The following is a 22,115-nucleotide window of genomic DNA, read 5'->3' as shown; positions in this document are numbered from 1 at the left end:
ACAAACCGAATTCCAATTGACAGCAGGCTGCATCTTTCTGGTTTGTGATTTCGTCTGACACAAAAACGATGTCTTCATTCAAGTAGAGGCAGAGGTGTCACTACAAAACAGCGACTGCACGGGAACGCTGCGAAATTTGGCATCCATCTCGAGAGCAGCGCAACGCCTTAACATCTCGCAAAGGAACGAACCTAGCGTATGTCTTCAGGCCTCATCCTTTGAGTGTGTCTAAACACAGAAGCTCTAGATGTGATTTTTATGCCTGTTAGTCACAAAAGCAAGACTGATGTCAAAGATCTAAATGTCTTGAAATGTGTCTAAGAGCCCGAAGCCGGCTTTAAACGCGTCTTTTGTTTTCTTCAATCAAGAACTTGCTTTTGAAAGTTTTTATCAGTGAAGTAATTTTGTTGAGTTTAAGCATGTACCAATCCTTTGTTGTTATTGTGCAAGAAAGTGTCATTCCTCTGCATGTATTGGCAATATGTTACATGAAAAATGTGCAACATTAGCCAATATAACCTAAAATGAGTCATTAGAGGGATCTTTTTTTGTCTTTTATTTGCATAACTAATGCGGATTTCAGCCATGTAAAACAAAGGCTTTTACCAACACAAATGCAGTTTTTCATACTGCCACTAGAGGGCACAACTGGAATTAAAATATTTTTTGCAACCCTGCCTCGTTTTGTTCCCGCTCCTCTTCAAACAAACCTCTGCTGGATACGTTTTATAAAAACAATATTTTATGAGTAAAACGGATACAAAATACAATTTATGAGTAAAACAAGCCAAAACCTTCTCACGATGCTGCTTGTGTGCAAGCAACTCACGGTGCATGTCGGCCAGTCCTCAGAGTGTGTCTAAATTCTTCAGCCTTCGGTCTGTAAAGAAGCGGTGCGTCTGCTTGTTGTTGACGCCACCTGGCGCGCCAAAATAGGACAGCACGGACCTGTTGGCCAGCCGCTGTGCCGCCTGTTCGCCATCCTCCTCGTCATCATCCCTGAGGAGAGATTCAACAACACAAGTGTGATTTTTCACACAATCATCTCCTCAGATCACATGTTTGGCAGATTACGCGTATGATAGAAATGAAAGAGATTGCGGGTTTCACATAATAGGGGATGTAAATGTCTGAATGCAAACCAAAGATAATTTCAAAGCATTTTTTTTTTCTTTCTTTTGATCTTAAAAGTTGTGGAAGAGGCCATAAATTTAATTTGTTGTTCATGAGTTGTTACGGACTACTGTAGATTACCAAGGGCAAGGAGTCGGACACAGTAAATCATCTTTTAAGTCTGGTTAATAAATCTTTTGCTTCAGATCTCTGAATGAAAGCAGTCTTACAATACAGCTTTATTTATTTTGTAATGAAAACACCTGGAAACTATTTTTTTTTAAAAAAGCATGTCTCTGTGAAGTCAAAGAATTTCTATAGCACTTACCAATGGACAGACACAGCCTTGCTGTCAATCAAGGTTTGGGCCGTGCTCCAGCTAAAGCGCACTAACTGGGGGTAGCCAAACACTGGGTCCAAATACTTCGAGAGCCACGCTTTAGTCTTTGGGTCTATGAGCACGACAACAGTTTTGCAAACATCACACAAGTCATGATGAAACCATAGACAGCAATCATCAAGTATGCGATTTGTTACCATTCGGGTATCCTGAGCCATATTCTGAATCCACGTCTCCGAGGTCCTCAGCAAACTTCCAGTTCTTCACAACATGGTCCCTGGCCACCTGACCAGCCACATGTATGTTAGCAACGGGACAATTTGAAGCCATTGTTGTAGAATTAAAAAATAAAAAAAATGACCTTTGCACAGATACTGGCTGCACTAACTATAGGGAAGAGGGAGTCAGCCTTTGGCCTCACTGTGACCTCGATATCTGGGAACAGTTTAGAGAGCTTCTCCTCGTACTTCTCGGCAGGGCCGACCGTGTCCACAAACACCTGCAGAGATGGAGGGAAACATTCGGGGCCACTTCCATAGTAATTTTATGATTCTGTGACAAGTGGAATGTCCAAAGTCAAACACAATGTGTTCGGATCAACTTCCATGATTGTAATTTGAAAACAAATGTTTCCATCAGAAACCACCACACTTTTGTAGTACAGCATTTCCATATTTGCATTCTGGTCGGGGATGTTCCAGTGAATCATATTTACTTACCTCTTTGAGCTGTACGCCACTGTCCAGTGCAAATTGAACTAATCCAATGGCCGTGTCGTGTGACAGGGTGTTCAGGTTGCATTTGGTCCTGACAAAAGCACACGTGCAGTTGGTAGACTGATTTACACATGCATTTTATTTACACTGCATTCGCCAACAATACCTCTGTAACATACTGGTGGAGATGGTGTTTGGGGAGAGAATACGCAGGGCCCAGCCCACAAAACTTTTGGCATCGTCCAGGTTTTGGAATAGATTCTCTCTTTCTGATTCTGACAAAGTTTTGGAATCTAGAAAGGAATAAGAAATAAAAGGTTATGATGATTTCATCCTTGCCTTTGTCACTTAGTACTTGCTTCGGACTTCAGTTAGGTTTTTAATGTGCAACCTGCTCCAAATATAAGGTGCCTTCTTGAGATTACTGTTGTGAATTGGTGCTTGATGAATAAAACAGATATAACTTGGCAAATAAAAAGGCAGATGAAATTACCTGCCACTTTCAAGCCCTTTAAATCTTCCTTTTTGGAAATGGGACAAAAGCATATTCCATAAACCATTGGACCTGGATCAAAAAAGCACAGTATTGCATTATTAAGTTAGTAAGTTGGATAATGTGATTGTGGTGTCAACTGATACTAAAAGTTGAAAATAAGTTCCAGCATACCCAGCACCGGTCCCCTGCCCGCTTCGTCGATGCCCAGGCAGCAGTCTTCAGTCTTACACACATCAGGAACGATGGAGGACAGCAGACAGCTGACAGAGTTATCGGCATCGAAGGCGCTGGTATCCATGACCGCTGCTCGAGAAGACATTTCACATAAATTCATACAGTGTCGCGTTGGTATGCTCCTATTATAAGACATTGGGAAACTGTTGAGCTAAGTCTATCGCTGAACAACAGGTTAGCTAGATGCTATGTTAGACGGCGAATGTTGTTAGCAAATGATACAAACCGGCCTGGTATGACACGACTTTATGCTAGTCTAGTCTCATCCGAGTTTATTAAATCTTACCTTGGAGGACAGATTAACTTCGTTTCCTAGCTTTGGTATTTACTATTTGTGCGTGTGTAAATAAAGAAGACAGCAGATTTTGAAGCGGAAGAATTCGCGCCTCATAATGACGTCACAGCGCCAGCAGCGGATATCTATTATACCGCCACCTCATGGCCTGGGGTGGAATATGAAAACTTCATATTTGTTTATTCTATGTTGCACATCTTTTTGATTCAGGTCCGAAGCAAAGTTCAAATCCAGGCAGATGTATCAACCACAACTACTAGTACAACCTGCTTCTCTTTTTAAAAAAATCTTCAATAAAATGGAATTGAATGTCTGTGGTGACTTATTTAATATTTTTGCTTGATTTTCAATATATATTTATATATATATATATATATATATATATATATATATATATATATATATATATATATATATATATATATATATATATATATATATATATATATATTTGTCATGCCCCAATTATGAATGAAACCACCATTATATATTGGCATCACTTGATTAAAACAAGCTAAGCACATTAAGGAACAGGTGTACGTTCGATACGAAGCCCCCTGTTGAAGTTTATTTTAGGTCAATTTTATCATACATGCATTTATTCCGGTGGAAATGAGAGTTCGCCGTGTGAGGAAGGCCGTTACTAAAAGGTTGAAATTGGCCTGTTCCCTGCTTAACACCCTCCCCTTCTCAATTTCTATCCCTCTCGCCTGCTCAATGGCCCTCTTTGTCTTTTTGAAGTAAAACGCCGTCCCCAGCCGATTAAATGCTAGGAATTAGTAGTTCATTTTAGCCTACTGTGCATACAAACACACTAAAAAGCTTAAGCTGCTGGGGCACTGCATGTGTTATTCTTACAGTTCACACGTCAGTAGCGTGTTTATAATTTACTTTTTGGGCCTTCGTTTGCTAAGTGCAGCATGTGTTGGATCTGAAATGTGACCGTCACATAAAACAATTTTTTTTTTTTTTTACTTACACTGACATAAAGAAAAAGACCTCACTTCTTCTTTTTTTTTTTTTTTTTTTATAAATAAATTGATTTAATAGATGACAACAATAATATTTCAACATTGCTATTTCTTGTAAGGAAGCAAAATACTTGGCAAACACTTTACAAAACTATTCAGAATTATAAAAAAAAATGGAGGAAGCAAAAGTTGTGGCATACTTGTCATAGCAAAAAAAAAAAGAACTGCATGGTAAGCGGGTCAGTATAAAATGTGAAAGTTTGCATCACATATTGTAAAGTAAAGCCCGTGGTATTGAATATTATTCACATTGCCAGAAAGGAAGTATGGTAGCCTGTTTGGGCAGCTCTATAGGAAAAACAGTCGAGTAGAAAACGTGCAGAACAATTGTACATGTGATTCCAAGTAATCCTTAAGCAGCACCCAAAGCTGGCCAATTATCTGAAGGGAACTTTGTACTACTGCTTATTACAACACGTTAGTGATGAGATTTGAAATTGTTACAAAAGGGAAATAAGTGAGATATTTCCAAGGTTTTCTTTAAATGAGCAGGCGTGGAAAGCGTTTTCTGCTATTGGCACAAAAATGGCGATAAGAGTTGAGGTAAAGTATCCAAGATGGAGCAAAATTGTGAAATAGAAGCTGTCTTTCCCTCTCTTTTTCCTATTATTCCCATAAATGCTTCAGATCAAAAAAGTAGTAAAGGATAGCGACACAGAAACACACAGACAGAAGAAAAAAGGTCACCGTTAAGCCTTAATTGGGCGCCGAGTTTGAACAAAACCAGAAGCAGTGGTGAAGCTGTGTTAAGTATATTATCATGTCAGTCACAATAAAGTTACGCTACTATATCAATATCAATGACACTAGTCATATAAAAAAAAAAAACCATAAAAAAAAACACTCCTTTAGTTTGGTTAATAAATGGGATGATATCAGTCTGTGAACCTTTCCTGGGTTATCATTCATGTATAGAAAACAATCAATTGGCTCCTCTCCAGTTGCTGTACATCTTCACTCACATTCCGGATGGCACGCATAGTTTCCAAATTGTATCTTCTAGATTAGATGCAGACCCCACAAATGAACAAGTGCGCCCCACGCCCTTGGATGCATTTTATCAGCTAAAAAAAAAAAGTAAAAACCTCTAATATGACATCAATATGGCATAGACATACACACACACACACACACACGCACAAGTCACGCGAACTCCCATTAGCAAACACACGCTGCGCTCACACGCTTCCCATATATTCCTGGACTCCGCCCTCAGGGTCTTGTGAGTGTGGTGTAAACAGGCTGCTCCCAGTGTGTGGGGCTGTGGGAGGGGGCCACACTGGAGGGGTCGCCTATGGTGGTGTACAGAGGCCTCTGTGTCGGGCCCATGTAGGAGAAGGCTGAGTACAGCCCGGGGGCCTGACTGGAGTGGGTGTAGTACGCCCCGGGGGCCTGGTGGTCTCCGTATTCAAACTGAGCTCTGGAGGCCAACGAGGGGAAAGCAGAGCCGTAGTGAGGGAGGCTGAGAGGGGTGTAAGTGACGTGGGCGCCCGAAGAGGGCGACGACGAGGCCTCGGCGTAATGGCTCCCGGACCCGGACTCGCTTTTGATCTGGGCTTTGGAGTGGTCAGCGGGAGTGGGCGAGCCCTGAGGCTGCTGCTGCTGTTTGGAGAGCCAAGCCGAATGGCCGCTAGCAGCGGCAAGGGCGTAGGCGTAGGATGAGGCCGAGGTCCCTGCTGCGGAGGCTCCGGCGGCGCCCTGGGGGTGCCCGTTGGGGGGCAAGTACTGGTCGAACTCGTTGACGTCGAAAGGCTCAATGTTGGACATCACCTCGTTGCTGATCTCGCCGATGTCCATGGTGCCGAAATCGATGTGGGGCTTGGAGCCGGATGACGAAGGACCGCCGGAGGAGCCTTCGCCACCTACGCCGAGGGGTCCCCTGGAGCCCACTGCTCCTCCGGCCCCTCCTGCAGCCCCGTCCCGCTTGCTGTCTGACAGTTTGCCTGACTGGAGATCTGTTTTTGGGGTGGTTGGTGGTGTGGGGGGGCTGTGCCCTTGACCTGAAAGCGACAGATATGCTTAGTTTAGCAACACATCCAGGATTAGATTTACTGTCCATTGCTGAGTAAATTGTCTTTAGATGATGACATTTACAAATTAAATACACTATATAAATGATTCTCCAAGTGTGGTATGAGTACCACTGATTGCACGTGGGCTCCCTCTTGTGGCATGTAAAAGAATCACTGAATTGAAATGTTCAAATTTTGCATCACGACTTCAACTTTTGCTCAAATCCAATAAAGTCCATTTGTAAAGTAACGTTCAGTTGTTGGTGTTTTGTTAACATAATGACAGATAGTATAAAACAATTGACTTTTTAGATGCACCGGATAAACATTAGATGGTATCCAAATTAAAAAGTCAAAAATACAATCGACAAGACAGAAAAATTAAATTCTCTTCCACTAGGTGGCAGAAGGTACATGACTTATTGAATGAATAGGTTTCAGTTCTGTCTGTCCATTTCCCAAGTATCACTGAGACCTATTATAAATTAAGAAAACAATCTCACGGCATACTCAAATAATAATAACATGGTTAACCATGTATTGTGTGCTATCTAATGGAAGAGCATGACTTTGGTCTACCTGTCACTATATGTCGCCGGCATAGATAGTTGGACATTACATCGAGCAAATACATTTTATGAATTTTCTACAGTGATGAGCTCTCACGACCCACCTGACTACTTATGGACCTTTACGACTCTTTGTGGTCAGCGTACTTGAGGAAATGTGCAAATTTCTATTACTGTTGTGTCTTTTTTTAACCCTGAAATTAACGATGCGCCACTCGATCCCAACGCTTAATATATTTTGTCCTAGGCCACTGTAATGGAGTGTCACCTACTCGCAGGGTGGTGGTGGTGATGGTGATGGTGGTGCAGGTCGCCCAGAGGTGACCCCGCGCCTCCATTATGCTCCAAATGCAGACTCTTGTAGTGCGACTGGGAGTGGCTGGCTTCCCCCTCGCCCGGGCTGTCCGACTCATTAGCGGGCGTCAGTTTGCCATTTTTGCGTCTCCGGGGCTGGTACTTGTACTCCGGGTAGTCCTTCTTGTGCTGTTTCCTCAGCCTCTCCGCCTCCTCGATGAATGGCCTCTTGTCGCTCTCGTTGAGCAGCCTGCAGGAAGGAGAACAAGGAGTGGTTTTACTCTCCTAAGTTAATGTGGAAGTTAAAATATGCGCAAATAGCACGCGTTGGCGCCGTGCGTAAATGGAGACGCGCGCGTAATTGGTTGCTCAAATGACTTTTCGTGGTTTGAAACACAAATTAAACACGCTCGGACAAACAACAAGCGTTAGTTGCTTGTTCGCGTCCACTAATCTGGACTTTTAATTTCGCTCCTTTTGGCGCAAATTACGCAGGAAATGAAGTTTTACTGTATGAATGCTGTGTTCTTTTTCGTACAAACCTCCACAGTTTTCCGAGGGTTTTGCTCAGCTCCGCGTTGTGCAGGTGGGGGTACTGGTCGGCCAGCTTCCTCCTGGCCGCCTGGGCCCATACCATGAAGGCGTTCATGGGCCGCTTGACGTGAGGCTTGGCTTTGTTTCCGTTGTTGACGCGCACCGGCATGGGCACCAGGGTCCAGTCGTAGCCATCGAGAACTTGACTGACCGCCTCCCGGATGCCAATGGGGAAGCGATCGTCGTCCTCCTCCGACTTGACCGTCGATCTCTCGTCTCCCGAGGCGTCCGCGACGCAGAGCGAAGTCAGCTGAGGCGGGGGCCCGGTCAGAGGTGAGTCGTGACCGGGTGGAGCTCCGACGTGGCTCGGGGAGAGTGAGTGAACGTCGTCCGAACCTCCAGGGCTCAGCTCCGCTTCGGACATACTGTGCTCCTCTCCGGACATTTTTTTTTAAGTTAAATTCGTTGAACAACAACTTTTAAATGATTTTAAAGAGTTTTTAATAGACTATATGGAGTTTTCGAAGCTTCCCGGTACTGCGGATTTTTAATACGAAGCCATTGTGGTGCGTAAATGTGGCCAGATCCCTTTTTTACGCATCGAAATCCGCTACACCTGCAGGAAAACATACGATAAACTAGTTATACCAAAATGACGTTCAACGTTTTAATCAAATCATAATATTTGATCATGCTCAGTAAATTTGAAAAATTAAAAGGTTATGCTACAAGTTAAATAGAATCTCGTGTCGCTAATTTAATAGATTCAAAACTTCATCAGATCAAATTAGAAACCCCAATCCAACAAAATCCAGCAAATCAATATCGCTCAAAACTAAACATTTTATTGACTTTAATATTTGTTTTGGTTTTGTTTTTTTAAAAAAAAAATACATAACTTACCTGTAGAGACGCGCAGTGGTTCAACATGGGAGTGCGTGTGGCTGGCAGTGGAGCCGATGAATGGCTGCTCTGTGTGGCGACACCGGAGCTTAAAGAGCGCCTTGTGAGAAGGACTGCGAGAGGGAGAAAAAAAAAAGGGAGATTGAAAGTGGAAAACATTCCCAGAGAGGCAGCATTCCAGCACACACAGTCGGCTCCGCCCACTTTCACGAAAGCGGGCGCTTTAATTGGCTCTCGCCTCGCCCTACCAGTAGCTGATTGGACGAGAGCGGGATGGCGTTAACGAAGGGCCTGTACGTACATCGCTGCAACGGTTCCAAAACCTCGGAGAAGAGGTGAGATGTGACATGAGAGTCGCTTTAAACGAGTCCACAGTGAACCCATTTAGTGGACAGAGAAGGCCAGCTTTGTTGCGAGTGTTGACATGCTACATCAAACAAATAAACAATCATCCACTGACTTATTACATCTTGCGGCCGCATTAAATCAGAAAGGGAGGGGAATCGAAATAGCCCAATTTGGCTTTCTCCAGTTTGATTGGCTGTCAGACAGGAAATGTCGCCTTACAGCTATTAAGATTAAAATACCTTCGTGAAAATGAACAAAATGAAGCTCGACAGGTGTCTGGGAGTGTGCGTTGAAGAGCTCCAATCTGGCTAAAGGAAAAATCTACAAAGGCGTCTTCTTTCGATTTATATATCTTTTCAATAGTGGTGTCAAATGGGTTGATTGTAATATAGAACCCTTCATTAAAAATCGATGTTAAATTAATTCATATAAATTATACATATCGATTATATTGAAAGTCAGTGTGTTTAATGCAAGGAGTGAAAAAGAACGACGTATGAATTTGTTTTTTTTTTATTATATTTCTATTATTACATTTCTATTTCCTAAAAGATAAATGTAAACGCGTAATGTTCCAGGGATGCTAATCCAATGTTTGGGGATTCAATTTCAGTTTTGCAAACCCAACACATCATAGTGTTTGTTTGGTTAGATTTATATCTTTTTTATTTCGCGATTTTAGGAATGATCATAATTTAGATATGCAACGTAGAAATTAATTATGAAGACATCTTCAAAAATAGAATAAAACTAATACGATCGATAGCTAATCCTACCTATAGTAACACTCCGCATTTCCCCCTTAATGTTTGTTGTTTGACTTGCAGGTCAAAGTTCTGAATAAAATGCAAACTATTGACTCAGTTGTTCATCCTAAAACAGACTCGTTGGTTGTTTAAGCGGACAGTCGCTGGTAAGAAGCGACCATTGAAAAGAAGAACAGGCTCACATTCACATGTTTGTCAACTGAGGGGGGGATTTTTTTTTTCTTTCTTTCTTTTCACGTTGGGATATTTAATTCGAACGTTCCTCTCAGAGTCGAGCGAGACTGATGCGGTGCGTTTCGCCTTGCGTGACTTGGAGGATCTGTACACGCTGGAAGGCCGCGATTTGCGCAGATAAGCGTGGCCTACTTGGGAAAGACACGCACGCACGCACAATCACACACACACACACACGCACGCACGCAAACGCGCGCGCGTTTCGCGGCGCGCTGCAGGGAGCGCAACAATGATCCTTGTGTCTATCATGGCTCTCGCTCGTCTCTCTTTGCTCTCTTTGTCTGCGTCTCAGGTGAATTGTAGCCATGTGATCAAACGCCCAAGCCTCTATCCATTAACCCTCGTAAATGAAAAAATGGGGAACAAAAAGCAGTTTTGTGCTACAAACATGAAGAGAGGAAAGGAGGGGAAAAAATGATAACAGAGAGCGATGTGTGCGTCCTTTCTCCCCTTATGTCCGAGCATTGACACTGGTCGCGCACACAGAGAAATTCCTCCTCAGCAGAATGGATGTCTCTGCCTGCCTGCTCTCTGCGTGCGACACCTTTTTTTGCAACTTTCTGGATTTATAATGAGGAGGATGCATGGGGTGAAGGTGTTATTGGTGGTGGAAGTGTGGGAAGGGGTAGGGGGGAGAGGGGGTAGGGTGGGGGTTCCAGGTTGCACCCCACTGATCAACTCATCGGACCAGGCCTGGAAGTGAGTGATGTATTTTTGTTGTAGAGCGTGTTGAAAGTGTTTGCTCTTTAGGTTGGCGCCGTGCGCAGGGGAGGAAGCTGCGGTTTTGCGCAGAGAAGTTGACTTAATGCACTTGGATGTGCACGACCCCCAGGGAGCCAACTGCGGGTCTGCGCGCGCTGTAATTACACTGGACACCAAGTGGAAGGTCATTTATTTGGGTGCCATTTATCGAGCATTTTGGTTTTATTTGTTACGCCCTGACACGTTTGAATTTTTGCTTTATGAATCTGTGCTATCATTAATTGCATTTTGCTTTCATAGTAAAGCGCACTAGTCACAGAATACATTTGAAATCGCAAGGATGCCGGGTGACGTGTTTTTCGAAGTTATAAAATGTTGTGTTAATGTTAATTTGAATGAGTTATCAAGAGACACGACGGAAATGGATTCCTATATTTTCGTTGTTTTTTGCAGTTCCCCTCATCAAAATGTATTTCCCTCCAAACAAAAACATCATTTTAAATTAGGCAAATGTTTTAAAAATCAATTTAGAACAAATAAAACGTAAATTTTCATTTAAAAAGCATAAATCATATATTGCAACAAGTGTAGATGATTCGTAAAAAAAAATCACGATGTAAAAGAAATCATCACGCGCTTGAAAATATTGAAGAAATCACGCGCCACTAGTTGTATTGACACTTTATTTATATTTATATATGCGTGTATTCCTGTATTTGGAGACATCAATCACTCAAAATAAAAAGTTTCTTTTTCAATTCATAACTTGCGGGCCGCGGCATTTCTAAAATTGGCCCGAAGCATTTGAGTTCTTTTTTTTTTATTAAAAATTGTTGACGGCATTGCAGCATTAAAAGAAGCAAACCGATTCGCATGGAAGATGACGTTGATAAAATGTTTTGTGGTTTGTTTTTCCTCGCCTGCAGGTTGTTCTCATGCTCAAGCTGCAACACAGGCCTTCTTCATCCCACCCTTGTCACATTTAAATTTACTCGGAAAACACACCACCGTACATTAGCTATATACTATGGGAGTTATGATTTGAATATTAAATGGCTGCCTTTTTTTCTGTTACTCAAGTATGCAACTCATCGTCACTCAGCCTAATCAAACAAAACGAAATTAACCTTAGCTATACATTAAAAAAAACAACCACATCTTAGTTCAACTCGGTGAAACCAAACGGTACAAAATTTAAGTCATCTTACCTCAACCCGATTTAACTCATCTTAATGCAAGCCATTAAATTGAACTAAACTCAACTAATGTGACTCAACTTAATTAACAATCAATCCAATCAATAAAATGTGTACCCTTATAAACAAATCTACCAAACCCAATGTCCACCTGTCATACGTGTAAACATGATTTCTAATGTAAAAACCTCATATTAAAACATTCACATGCATTTTGTAACTTTTCTTGTGGTCAAAGAGAGAGAGGGGGGGGGGGCGGCTGTTGTGGCTGTAAGCAAAAAAAAGGAAAATAGAGCTCACATGGTGCATCAGTGCCTGTGCTAACCTGCCATGTGACTTGCAGTAATGAGTCTCTCCATCAACACACACACACACACAGAGCAACCACAGTGTCACAAGAGTCTGACACACAGCTCTTCCTGGGAGGGGGGGGGGGGGGATAAGAGGGTAGACGATGGAATGACAAGGTCTCATGATCTGATGGGAGGTGAAAAGGTCACGCCTCAGGTGCACATCAAATCATTTGAAATGTTTTGGTGCCAACATTGGGTACATCTTTCCAAACTGACGCCATTCAATAAAAGAGAAGTATCAATCATTTGGCTCGTGAAAAGCTTCAAAGGTTTGCATTGGCATGTGACAAAACCTCATATTATCGTAGAGGCTATCTTTGCAGCAAAAATCCATATTTCTAAATACAATCAATAATGTGGACTCATCAGACCAGAGAACACTTTTCCACTTTCCGTCTGTCCATCCATCTCAGAGAAGCCATTGGTGTGTCTGGCTATTGTTCATATGTGGCGTTTCGCTTTGCTTCTGACAATAATTTTGTTTCTTTTTCTGTTCTGTTCTATTCTAAAATACTATTGTCTAATTGCCGTATTGTAATTGTTGGCAAATGATCCTGATAGTGTAAGTGAAATTGTGGATGACTGACATTTGGGCCGAATTGCTCGTATTGCGCACAGAAAACAAAAAGACCCTCTCCTACTATCGGGAGGGAATTCCTGAAATGTGTGACGTTGGATAGAGAAAAAGAGCTGGGCTAGAACAAAATCGAGGGAAAGTGGACAATAGTAGAGAGCATGCAACGGATGTAGTTGGGGGAAGTCAAATATTCACATGTCGGGTCACATTCTGCATTAAATGGATGTATAATTGGTGGAGAGGCATTCTTCCTTCTCGTGTCACTGCGCTGAAAAGAATGCTGACATTTGTTCCAAATGGTGACAAAAGGGGTCTGAAATGATGCACATTTTCCAACATTCAGAATTTATAGTTTGACTCAGAAAATCTCGGAATCTGGGATAGGCATGATAATTGAGTCGTTGATGAACTGAGTGTCAAGAATTCCGTTGATTGTGCGAAAAAGTAGATAAGTGGATCAGATAATAATGGATGTGATTTGCTAGATTAAATCTGAACTTGTAAAAAAAAGTCTCAAGAAGCACAACATGGAAAGTTCAGCTACGACATCGAAACATTAAACACCCCCCCCCTTAGGAGTTTTAGACTGTTTCCATGGAAACAAAGACAATCGGAGAATTGACGATTTCAGAGGGGATGCATTCCAGAGCCACCCCTCACAATATAGAAATACAGTTTATGCATTCCTTAACACACATTCTCAATATTTACAGTAATTGATCATTTTCAATATTCAACTTTAGCATAAGCACAGCAGTGTCACATGTAAACAAAAACATTCTGTCTGCTCGGTGGCTTGTTTACTACACGAAGCAGGGAACATGGTACAGATCTTCGTAAAGTTTTGTATGAAAGGTTATTGACGAAAAAAAAAATTCTTTGCTTGTGTGGAACCAGAAGAAGTCATTTTGCACAGGGGGAATTCCAAAGTGTGGCTATCAGTTATAAAAAAAAAAGAAAAAAAACATGTGATTGAAATACTTGGACTACCAGTTCCACACATTACTGTAGACCTTGTTGAGAGTACATAATGTGAGTTTTGAAAGCTTTTTGAGGTTGTCGTATGATTGAAGATGACACAGCGGGCTTGCCGTGACTGTGTGGCCGGAGGGCCTTATGTCATTTGGATGTGTGGGTTGTAAAGGGCTGGGAAAAAAACTCAAGGGTCACATTGGGAACGGGTCATGAGACGGTGACACGTGGGTGAAGAAACAGGCCCGGGATCTTGTGTTGCTTTTTTTTTTTTTTTTTTTTTACCCCGTAGGAAGTGAGGGATGCAGGTGTTTGTGGATGATGCAGCGAGACGAATAAAAAATGATTCTGCTTTCTGACCTCTGCCCCTCCTTTTTTGCCTCTTCTCAGTTTCACCCAATGAATTAGTGCAGCTGCACCACTCCTAAATGGGTGCCGCTCTTTTTTCCTGCTAGTGTATGTGACCCACCATGAATCCTCTCTTTGTGCTCCCCCCCACCCTCAGCTCCCACCTCCTAGTTTCTTGCCTCCTTTTGGAGGAGGGGGGGGCAAGTGGGGGTAAGGGGACTTGGGTTGCAATGGTGTTAGCACTGGTGATGTGGTGGCCATGGTAGCGATGGAGGAGGCAGCCGGAGGGAGGGTTGGATGTTGGGTTTGGGAGTCGGGGGGGGGCAGGGGGGCTAGAACTTGTTGGATTACATTCCAGTGCAGCTGTGGAGGCTGGTGCAGGCCAGAGCGGGATCATCATTGCATTGCAAGGGCATCATGAATGGACTATTGTTTGGAAAGGCCCGCATCTATTTGCTACTAACTTCATTCTGACAGGGGAACAGAACAACAAGCGGATGAAGGGTGACATTTAGAAAGGTTTTTGGGGGTGTAGGAGAGGAGAGTGGGGGATGGATATTAATCTCATGCGTTTGTTCAATTATCAAAAATTCACAAAGCGGCTGATTAGCTTATTTGTGGCGGGCCTTGTCGATGATTAGTTTATTTGTTAAGAATAGTGGCGGGGCCTTGAATGACAATTTACCCGATTTAAATCTACGTCACAAATATAGAAATAATCAATACCATACTAAAACCCAATATTGTAGAATAGTATAGCAAGGAATTCATGGACCGGATATACGCTCCGTAATATTATCCAAAGATCTCTCTGCACGTATGAAGCAAAGGGCAAAACAAGTATGTTCGCTACCTTTGACCCCTCAGGTGGCATTGAATTAAAAATCAGTCAGCGGATATTGCCATGTCAGCTCAGGAACATAGAAAAGCATTGTCAGTAAACACAGTTCATCTACAAGTGTACTTTAAAACGCCAACGTGCGAGACAAAAGCTTTTTTTTTTTTTTATCCACAACACCAAGAAATGCTGCTGGCTTCTCCCGGCCCGTGCTTATCTGAGCTAGACTGATGCAAAGTGGAAAAGTGTGCTGTGGTCTGACGAGCAAACATTCCCAAATTGTTATTGGAAAATCATGGAAGTCTTGTACGGCCAAGAAAAAAGGCGATGAAGTGAAGCAAATGAATTGAATTTGACGGAACAAAGATGATATTTTAGGTTGTAAATGTAGGTCACATTGTTTTCAACTCATTCGCGTTTCCTTTTTTGTATGTTTCGACTAACTGATTTGGGGCGGCTAACAAGCTAAAGTATCACTACTGTTAACTGTGACAGGACACGTAAATAAAACCCACTATATATAATTTTTTTAATATTTTTTTTCTATCGTTTGCCAGCCAATTGTAAATACAAAAACGCAAAAACACTTTGGAAAAAACGAGTCTTTGCTGTGACTCACATGCAAAAGTGCCGGTGAAAAGCAGAATGCAATGGTGGTGATGAAGATGGGGATGATAACGAGACACACACACACACACACACACACACACACACACACACACACACACACACACACACACACACACACACACACACACACAATGGTACCATTGACAGCATTTTTATGACGCTTGTGCCCTGCAGCCACACATGCCAGTTTAAGAGTCATGTACAGCGATTTGCCAGTTTAAGAGTCATGTACGGCCATTATTTTTCAAACCTTTCTATAAAATCCTCACAAGGAATCTCTTTACAATCAAGATTTGTCTGTGTTTTGCGCAGACTTTACCAAGATTTAGAATGTCGGCTTCATTCGTGATTGTTATACAAGTGTAAAAAAAAAAGTGAATCGGATAACAACCAATCACTGCTCACCTGTTTTCTGGGCCTTGCTTTGTGTTTCCACATCATTGCTGTGAAAAATCTGCAAGTAAATGAAAAGAGGTATTTAAGAGCAGATGAACCGAGGGCAACCCTGGAGTCCGAGCCTCTTTGAAATGGCTTTACTTCAATCAGCATCCAATTAAGCAATTAGCTGGCTTGTGTATATGAGAGGCTGCAGACAGACAACACATATTCCACTAAGATGGTTCATTTCTGTAAATATGTTGCCACAGGGAGGAGATATGAAGCGCTGGCATGAGTAGAAAGTCTACTAAAATTGCTCGCATGTTTTTGCTACTGCAGCTGCTTGTCTGTGGGTTTTTTTAGTCAACATCACCAATGGTGCTTGGGTAGTAAAAAACACAAGCTTCTATAATTATTAGTTGTTAAATATTTGCGCTGAAAAGTCACACTGCCAAATGAGACATTTTAATTCATCCTCCAAATGCTCAAGAGTGTCATTTGTATTTTTTTTAAATAGAGAAATAATTTCTACAATAAGAAAAAAAAAAAAAAACACACAAAACAAATCAAAGAATCTTTTTAAATAATGAAACTCTTGGTGTCATTGGGATTTATGTTGTTCAGCCATTTTGAATGAAGCTTGTTAGTCAGCCATCTTATGAATGAATTTGAAGATTTATCAAACCAAAATACATAAGAAAGTGGAAGAGCTGGAGCAGACTTGCAGGAGAACATTTAATTAGTCTGTCTGTGCGATATAAAGAGAACGAAAGAGGAAAAAGAGGGCCTGAGGGTGCTGAGGAAAAGACGTCCACATGAAAGACTCTGTTGTCTTCGCAGAGGAACGACATGAAAGGCAGCAGGACAAAGAGACGGATGAGATATCTGGGCAAAGAAATTTCTGACCATTTGGGGACTGCCCTCCTTCGTGTCTCTTGTTGTCTCCTTTTTTTTCTCGAATGTTTCTTCAATAAAGTCCAACAAATTAAATTGCCTCTAGACTGTGCAATGATGTTTGCCTACAGTTCAGGGACGGGACCGAGGGGTCAGATTTTATGAGGGGTCAACAGGGACATCATTCTGAATTACCTCTGCACTTACACACACACGCACAGATTTTTTTTTCAGTACCACAATTATTTTTTAAAATATGTTCCTGACGACGATGTCGTAAGATTCATTGATTGGTCTCAAACTGCCACATAGTGCCCCCCCCCCCACGCACACACACACTCATTGGAGTGGCAAGCGTGCAGAGACCAGAATCAAAGTAGGCGTAATGGATTGGACTCGGGGTTGTATGTTCATGGCACCCACATAATTTTTTTCCCCCCCTTTACATTTCCAGTTGTAGCGTGAAGTGTGGTGTGTCAGTTGAATATCTAATCTTCAACTTTCTGACATGATGGTCATGGAAATCGTTTGCAATATTAGCAGTTAGATCATTCGGAATCCATGAAAAAAACATTAACCCTCGCTTTAGTGCATTGACTCGCTAACAGTGTTCAAAAGTAAATTTGAATCACCGATATTTTTATATCCAACCCACTGATGACAATGTCTATTATTTTAAATTTGCTTTATCACAAAGTTTTTGAGATTTTTTTTGTATTTAAAGTGATGCTTTATTTATTTAACCATTTCAGCAATAAAAAAAATGGTCTACAATTAATTTGATGACTTCATTATTTTTCTTGTGCAATTTGCATCTTGAAAAATGGATTTTGCCACTTGCTCAGGACTCAGGTAACGACCAATCAGGACTCAGCTTGCAAATGTCACATGAGTCAAATCAGCGAATCATGGTCAATGAGTTGAATCTTATCGCCCATACGCAATTTGTAATGTTGAGTTGGCATGGCTGCTCTATTAAGAATAAAATAAAAGACTGGAAATAAAACCTGCAAAGCTTTTGTGTTGTTAGTTTTTGATTTTTCAATACTTTTCATAACTATGACTCACACTGACTAACACTTTGAGTAGAATTCAATTTGTGACAATTCAAGTGTTTTGTTGTAATTTTCAAGTACCACAATAAATGAGTTTTCTACTACTTAAGGTGTGTTTGCTTTTGTTTATTTTTTAAATTAACAAATTTCCAAGGCATTATTGGAATAATTAAGTATAATAATAATTATATATAGTATATAGTATATAAGTATATAATAATATAATATAATATAATTATAGTATAATTAAAAGACAACTGTGCTTGTCCTTTCTGTTTGGATTTACTCCTGAAAAAGTTCTCAATCAAAAAACGGCAAATTCAATAAACAAAACAAAAGCATGGTGGTTAAAAAATAGTGGAAATTTTGAAAACTAAGTCTCCATGCAGTTTAAAGTCTTTATTTTTGGTCAAATCAATCTTGTTTCTTTAAAGCATGCTGAAAAATGACAATGACAGCATGTGGTTTTGTGCCACTCTTTCCAAATTAATTGGATCTCTGTCAAATTTGTAATTTTAAAAACACATACTGCATTGTATTTTCAAACCAGAATAAATGCCCAAATAGTCCACCACTAGGCAAATAAAAATGTCCACGTCCTTTCTCTTATCTACTACGCGGAAGACATGTGACACAACAACTAATCTCAAACTAAGAAACGAGAAAAAAAATGAATGCCCATAGAATACACAAAAATTCAAAGAATACAAATCAAACAAGGCATCTAAACTATTAAAATGATTGGACTAATTTTAGTAATTCATAATTGTTTCATTAATTGTTGCACCTGTAGTTGTATGTTATTTTTTCTTGAATTATTGTCAATCAAAATAGCCAGTGTAAAAAAAAAAAAAAGGCAATAAATAAAGTTAGCTTGGGCCTATTACCTTACATTAATTATAGTCAAGTAGCTAATTGAGGTGTGTACATACAAGTCACACCATGAAGTTGAATTACACTATATTCCGAGAATTTATGCACGATTTTGCTGTCACTGTCAAAAAAACAAAACAAAAAAATAGAAATTTGATTAACCGTACACTTGTAACAAGCCAGATTCTTTTGTGGCTCACTCATCTTAGCATTGCTGCTACCCATAAAAATTCAAACAGGCGGACAGACAGGCTAGCTGGCCGATAGACAAGCAGAGACAGACAGACAGACAGACAGACAGACAGACAGACAGACAGACAGACAGAAGTTTGCCCTGTGGTGCTTCCCAGGCCAGTCGGCCTCTGCTGAGCTGAGTCGCGCACGCTCTCACACACGCACAAAGCTCTTCTGTTCCTCGCAGCTCGGCAAGCACACAACAGCTCATTATGGAATCAAAGACACCCCCCACCGCCATCAGCAGCATTATTGCCATCACCCCCGTGCTTCCCAGTGTCTAAAGAGTGTCCCCTGCCGAGCACACGCACTGTCACCATCTCTGGCCACACAGCCCTCGGGCCGCCAGTGTCCAGTGAGGCCAGAAAAGCCAGCAGACACACACACACATGAAAGCACACATTGAGATGAAGACAGCACCTTATTAGGTAGACCTCTCGTCAGCCATTAGCAGCCCTTACGGAGGTCACAGAGGTCAGCCAGCTACTTTCCTTCACAGAACTTGCCGGGCACTTCAGAAGACAGCTGGAGAGCGAAGGGACGCCATGGACAAGGGAAACAGCTGGAGATGAAGAGATGAGACACCTCATCTGGTCAGATGATGACTGTCAGAGAACATATTGAGGTAAAAGTGAGCAGCAGCGAGAGGTGAATTTGCAGATCACACTTGATTATCCTCAGCTCGAAACCTGCCCTACACAAGCTATGCTAGTTAGGAACACTAAGAAGAAATCGGAACACGTGATCAGCCTTATTCCTCCCTTGCGATCAAAGTCAGCAAAGGCCCTATTGATGTCTTTGAAAGATTATACTGAGCTATTATCCTGTGGTGTGGGGTGTGTTAAGTGGGTTGTTGTTACTATACAGTTAACCGAGCTTCTCTTATGATCATTTTTGTCACAATTATATATTATTTTATTTTCCTTGGATTAATGCAAAATCATTTTCATGTAGCTTGTCACATCACATGTGGATAAAATGCCATTTGCCTTTGTGTTGTGTTTTTGTTGTTTTTCTGAAATAGTGTCTACTTAAGGCGGTCAACATGTTTAAGGTTAAGGTCAAGCAGCAACTACTAACTAATATGTCATTTTTAAAAACCAGGGCATGAATAGGATTCTTGCATCGAACTCAAATGAAAATAAAACACTTGCAGGTCTATGAGGGACTAAAAAGCACATTTTGACTTTTTATTTTTGGGCGTTCAATGGCATGCTTCAGCCACATGGGGGCGCGTCAATAGCACACATTAAAATTCACTGCTTGCTGTCATCTTAATAACTTCTTTTTTGTCCTGTTTTTTTCCCAAAGCGTGTCACCTGTCCTCCCTGTGATCTCCCACTTTGTTCATGTCGTCAATTATTTTTGCTCCATTTTCATCTTTTACCTGCATTTTTTGCTCCATTTTCATCTTTTACCTCAGGCAAAATGTGCATATTTTGGTCCAGGGGTTGTTCTTCATATGTATCCCAATGTGGAACTTTTAAAATTATTACAAGTTATTTTGGTTCTTTGCCCTTCTTGTCCTGATCATGCCAACCTGGTTTTGGAGCCTCTAGCACTGTAGTGCCCTAGTTTCTTTTAGGTATAATATGCTGTACACATAAATATCAGCAGCATTTTATAGTATACCGTGTTGTCCAATGATTGCCTAGCAACAGAGAAGAGATGAAGGGATTTACTTACTTTATTCTGAACCCAAATATGAATTAAATACTTCATATTCTGCACTAATCATAATATAGTCGAGTATATATATTTCTCATATCACAACAAATCTTGCATCTACATTACTTACCTAGATTAAATCACCTTTGATGCAAACGGAAAGTAAAATTTGGACACAGATGGATCCTTTCACCTGAAACAAAGAATGTTGTGCACAATGCAAGGAAGGGCAATTCATTTCAGTGTAACAGTAAAAACTGTTTTTATTCGGTGTTTATCATACAAAACAACACACTGTTTGTATCTACTGATAAAAGAAGAATAAAGTGCATTTTCTCATACATGTTTTACAGTTATTTGAATTGTCTCTTCACTCATACTATTTTTTTTCGGATGATGCACATTTTTGACATCTCCTTTTGTGATGTTAAAAGGATGTTCGAATGTAAGAAAATAACTGTTAAAACAGTGAGAATCCATGCTTCCTTTTAAACGTGCTCACCCTTGCACACATAATGGTTCGCTCCATTAAAACATGAACAATGGTGTGACACCTAAAGTCTTAATGGTTTGCCAAACAATCAAAAACCACTAGAAATGTGTAGAGCACTTATATCAAAACTGTCTGCTTTGTCTGACAAAACTATCGACAAAAAAAGTTGTTGTTTTTTTTTTTTTTTTGGGTGGGCGCCCCTGGTCAGTTTGAAACCAACTCAAGTTAATTCGTTCACCCATCACTGCATTTCTTTTTCTCAAGTATTAAAGAAACTCTATCATGCTATTTTAAGCTTTCCAACGTCAATTACATGCGTGTATATGATTATATATTACCTTTGGCACAATGGCGATCTAATTTCTTTTTAAATATGAGTTATTTTGTGCTTATATTACCCCGGACGTAAACTGGAAGTAAGCCGGTAGTTTTGAGGTGCGTTCAATGACAGCTCATAAAGTAGGACATGTCGTAATTAATGTAAAAAAAAAAAAAAAAGCTTATTTAATGCACCAAACAGAAATGAAGCAATGACTACTATTGACTAGTACTTGAGCACATTGCAGAAGAAACTCCAAGATAAGTGAACGGAGAAAAACACCACTTTGGGGGAATTTTGGTCAGGAATTAGCATGGCTAAAAGCTTTTTTTTTTTTTTAAATGACTATGATATGGCTCCTTTAACACAGCAACTCTTGAGCGGACCAAACAAAAATCTATAATCTAAAAATAGAATCTCTGGTGTGGTTTGGTAATGGCTCTTAGTTAGAACTTGTTAATTGATGATTTTCCAAAAACATCTTGAGCGCATACACCGAATCTTGTTCCTTTTTTTATTTTATTTTATGTCATTTTATTTTTACCGTGTGAAACTGAAAAGAGAGAGAAACCAAGGACCAAGTTTACAAATCCATCGACTGAGTCCCACAGGAAAAAAGTGAACTATAGGTGTGATGGCACCCTAAAATGCAATATTTCTAGCAGCTGCATCTGATGTATGAACTAAAATGATCAGTTC

General features: G+C 40.8%; 2 protein-coding genes across 6 annotated transcripts; both read right to left on the bottom strand.

The window, feature by feature from the left end:
- Positions 1-531: 531 nt before the first annotated feature.
- Positions 532-3,329, bottom strand: rnaseh2a (ribonuclease H2, subunit A). 2 transcript variants are annotated; one of them, XM_085913095.1, is made up of 9 exons: positions 3,186-3,329; positions 2,837-2,968; positions 2,663-2,734; positions 2,336-2,462; positions 2,173-2,260; positions 1,815-1,952; positions 1,651-1,738; positions 1,442-1,565; positions 533-999 (listed from the first exon to the last, which is right to left on the bottom strand). In XM_085913095.1, exons 2-9 carry the CDS (start codon positions 2,961-2,963, stop codon positions 849-851), a joined length of 915 nt encoding a protein of 304 aa, XP_085769221.1. In that variant the 5' UTR covers positions 2,964-2,968; positions 3,186-3,329; the 3' UTR covers positions 533-848. The 2 variants fall into 2 exon arrangements, with proteins under 2 accessions (XP_085769220.1, XP_085769221.1); XM_085913094.1 differs by lacking the exon at positions 3,186-3,329 and having other exon boundaries at positions 532-999; positions 2,837-2,984.
- Positions 3,330-4,257: 928 nt separating this feature from the next.
- Positions 4,258-21,527, bottom strand: LOC147057050 (transcription factor SOX-10-like). 4 transcript variants are annotated; one of them, XM_085911175.1, is made up of 8 exons: positions 21,436-21,527; positions 20,735-20,797; positions 19,357-19,541; positions 15,908-15,956; positions 8,538-8,650; positions 7,643-8,250; positions 7,079-7,350; positions 4,258-6,225 (listed from the first exon to the last, which is right to left on the bottom strand). In XM_085911175.1, the coding sequence occupies exons 6-8, from the start codon at positions 8,077-8,079 to the stop codon at positions 5,438-5,440; spliced, it is 1,497 nt and encodes a 498-aa protein (XP_085767301.1). In that variant the 5' UTR covers positions 8,080-8,250; positions 8,538-8,650; positions 15,908-15,956; positions 19,357-19,541; positions 20,735-20,797; positions 21,436-21,527; the 3' UTR covers positions 4,258-5,437. The 4 variants fall into 4 exon arrangements, with proteins under 4 accessions (XP_085767301.1, XP_085767303.1, XP_085767304.1 ...); XM_085911177.1 differs by lacking the exons at positions 20,735-20,797; positions 21,436-21,527 and having other exon boundaries at positions 19,357-19,623; XM_085911178.1 differs by lacking the exons at positions 19,357-19,541; positions 20,735-20,797; positions 21,436-21,527 and having other exon boundaries at positions 15,908-15,974.
- Between the last annotated feature and the right edge of the window lie 588 nt (positions 21,528-22,115).

This window comes from Syngnathus leptorhynchus, chromosome 5 (genome assembly GCF_054491065.1).
Source record: "Syngnathus leptorhynchus isolate UIUO chromosome 5, UIUO_Slep, whole genome shotgun sequence".
NCBI lineage: Eukaryota > Metazoa > Chordata > Actinopteri > Syngnathiformes > Syngnathidae > Syngnathus > Syngnathus leptorhynchus.
The sequence above is the reverse complement of the archived record's forward strand: the minus strand, read 5'-3'. Positions and strand labels throughout refer to the sequence as shown.

Coding starts and splice junctions, on each gene's coding strand:
- rnaseh2a (XM_085913094.1), bottom strand. CDS start 2,984: ATGTCTTCTCGAGCAGCGGTCATGGATACCAGCGCCTTCGATGCCGAT. Junction 2,463..2,662: donor AAAGGGCTTGAAAGTGGCAG/GTAATTTCATCT, acceptor ATTCCTTTCTAG/ATTCCAAAACTTTGTCAGAA. Junction 2,261..2,335: donor TCCACCAGTATGTTACAGAG/GTATTGTTGGCG, acceptor TGCTTTTGTCAG/GACCAAATGCAACCTGAACA.
- LOC147057050 (XM_085911175.1), bottom strand. CDS start 8,079: ATGTCCGGAGAGGAGCACAGTATGTCCGAAGCGGAGCTGAGCCCTGGA. Junction 7,351..7,642: donor ACCCTCGGAAAACTGTGGAG/GTTTGTACGAAA, acceptor TCCTTCCTGCAG/GCTGCTCAACGAGAGCGACA. Junction 6,226..7,078: donor TCACCACCACCACCCTGCGA/GTAGGTGACACT, acceptor TGTCGCTTTCAG/GTCAAGGGCACAGCCCCCCC.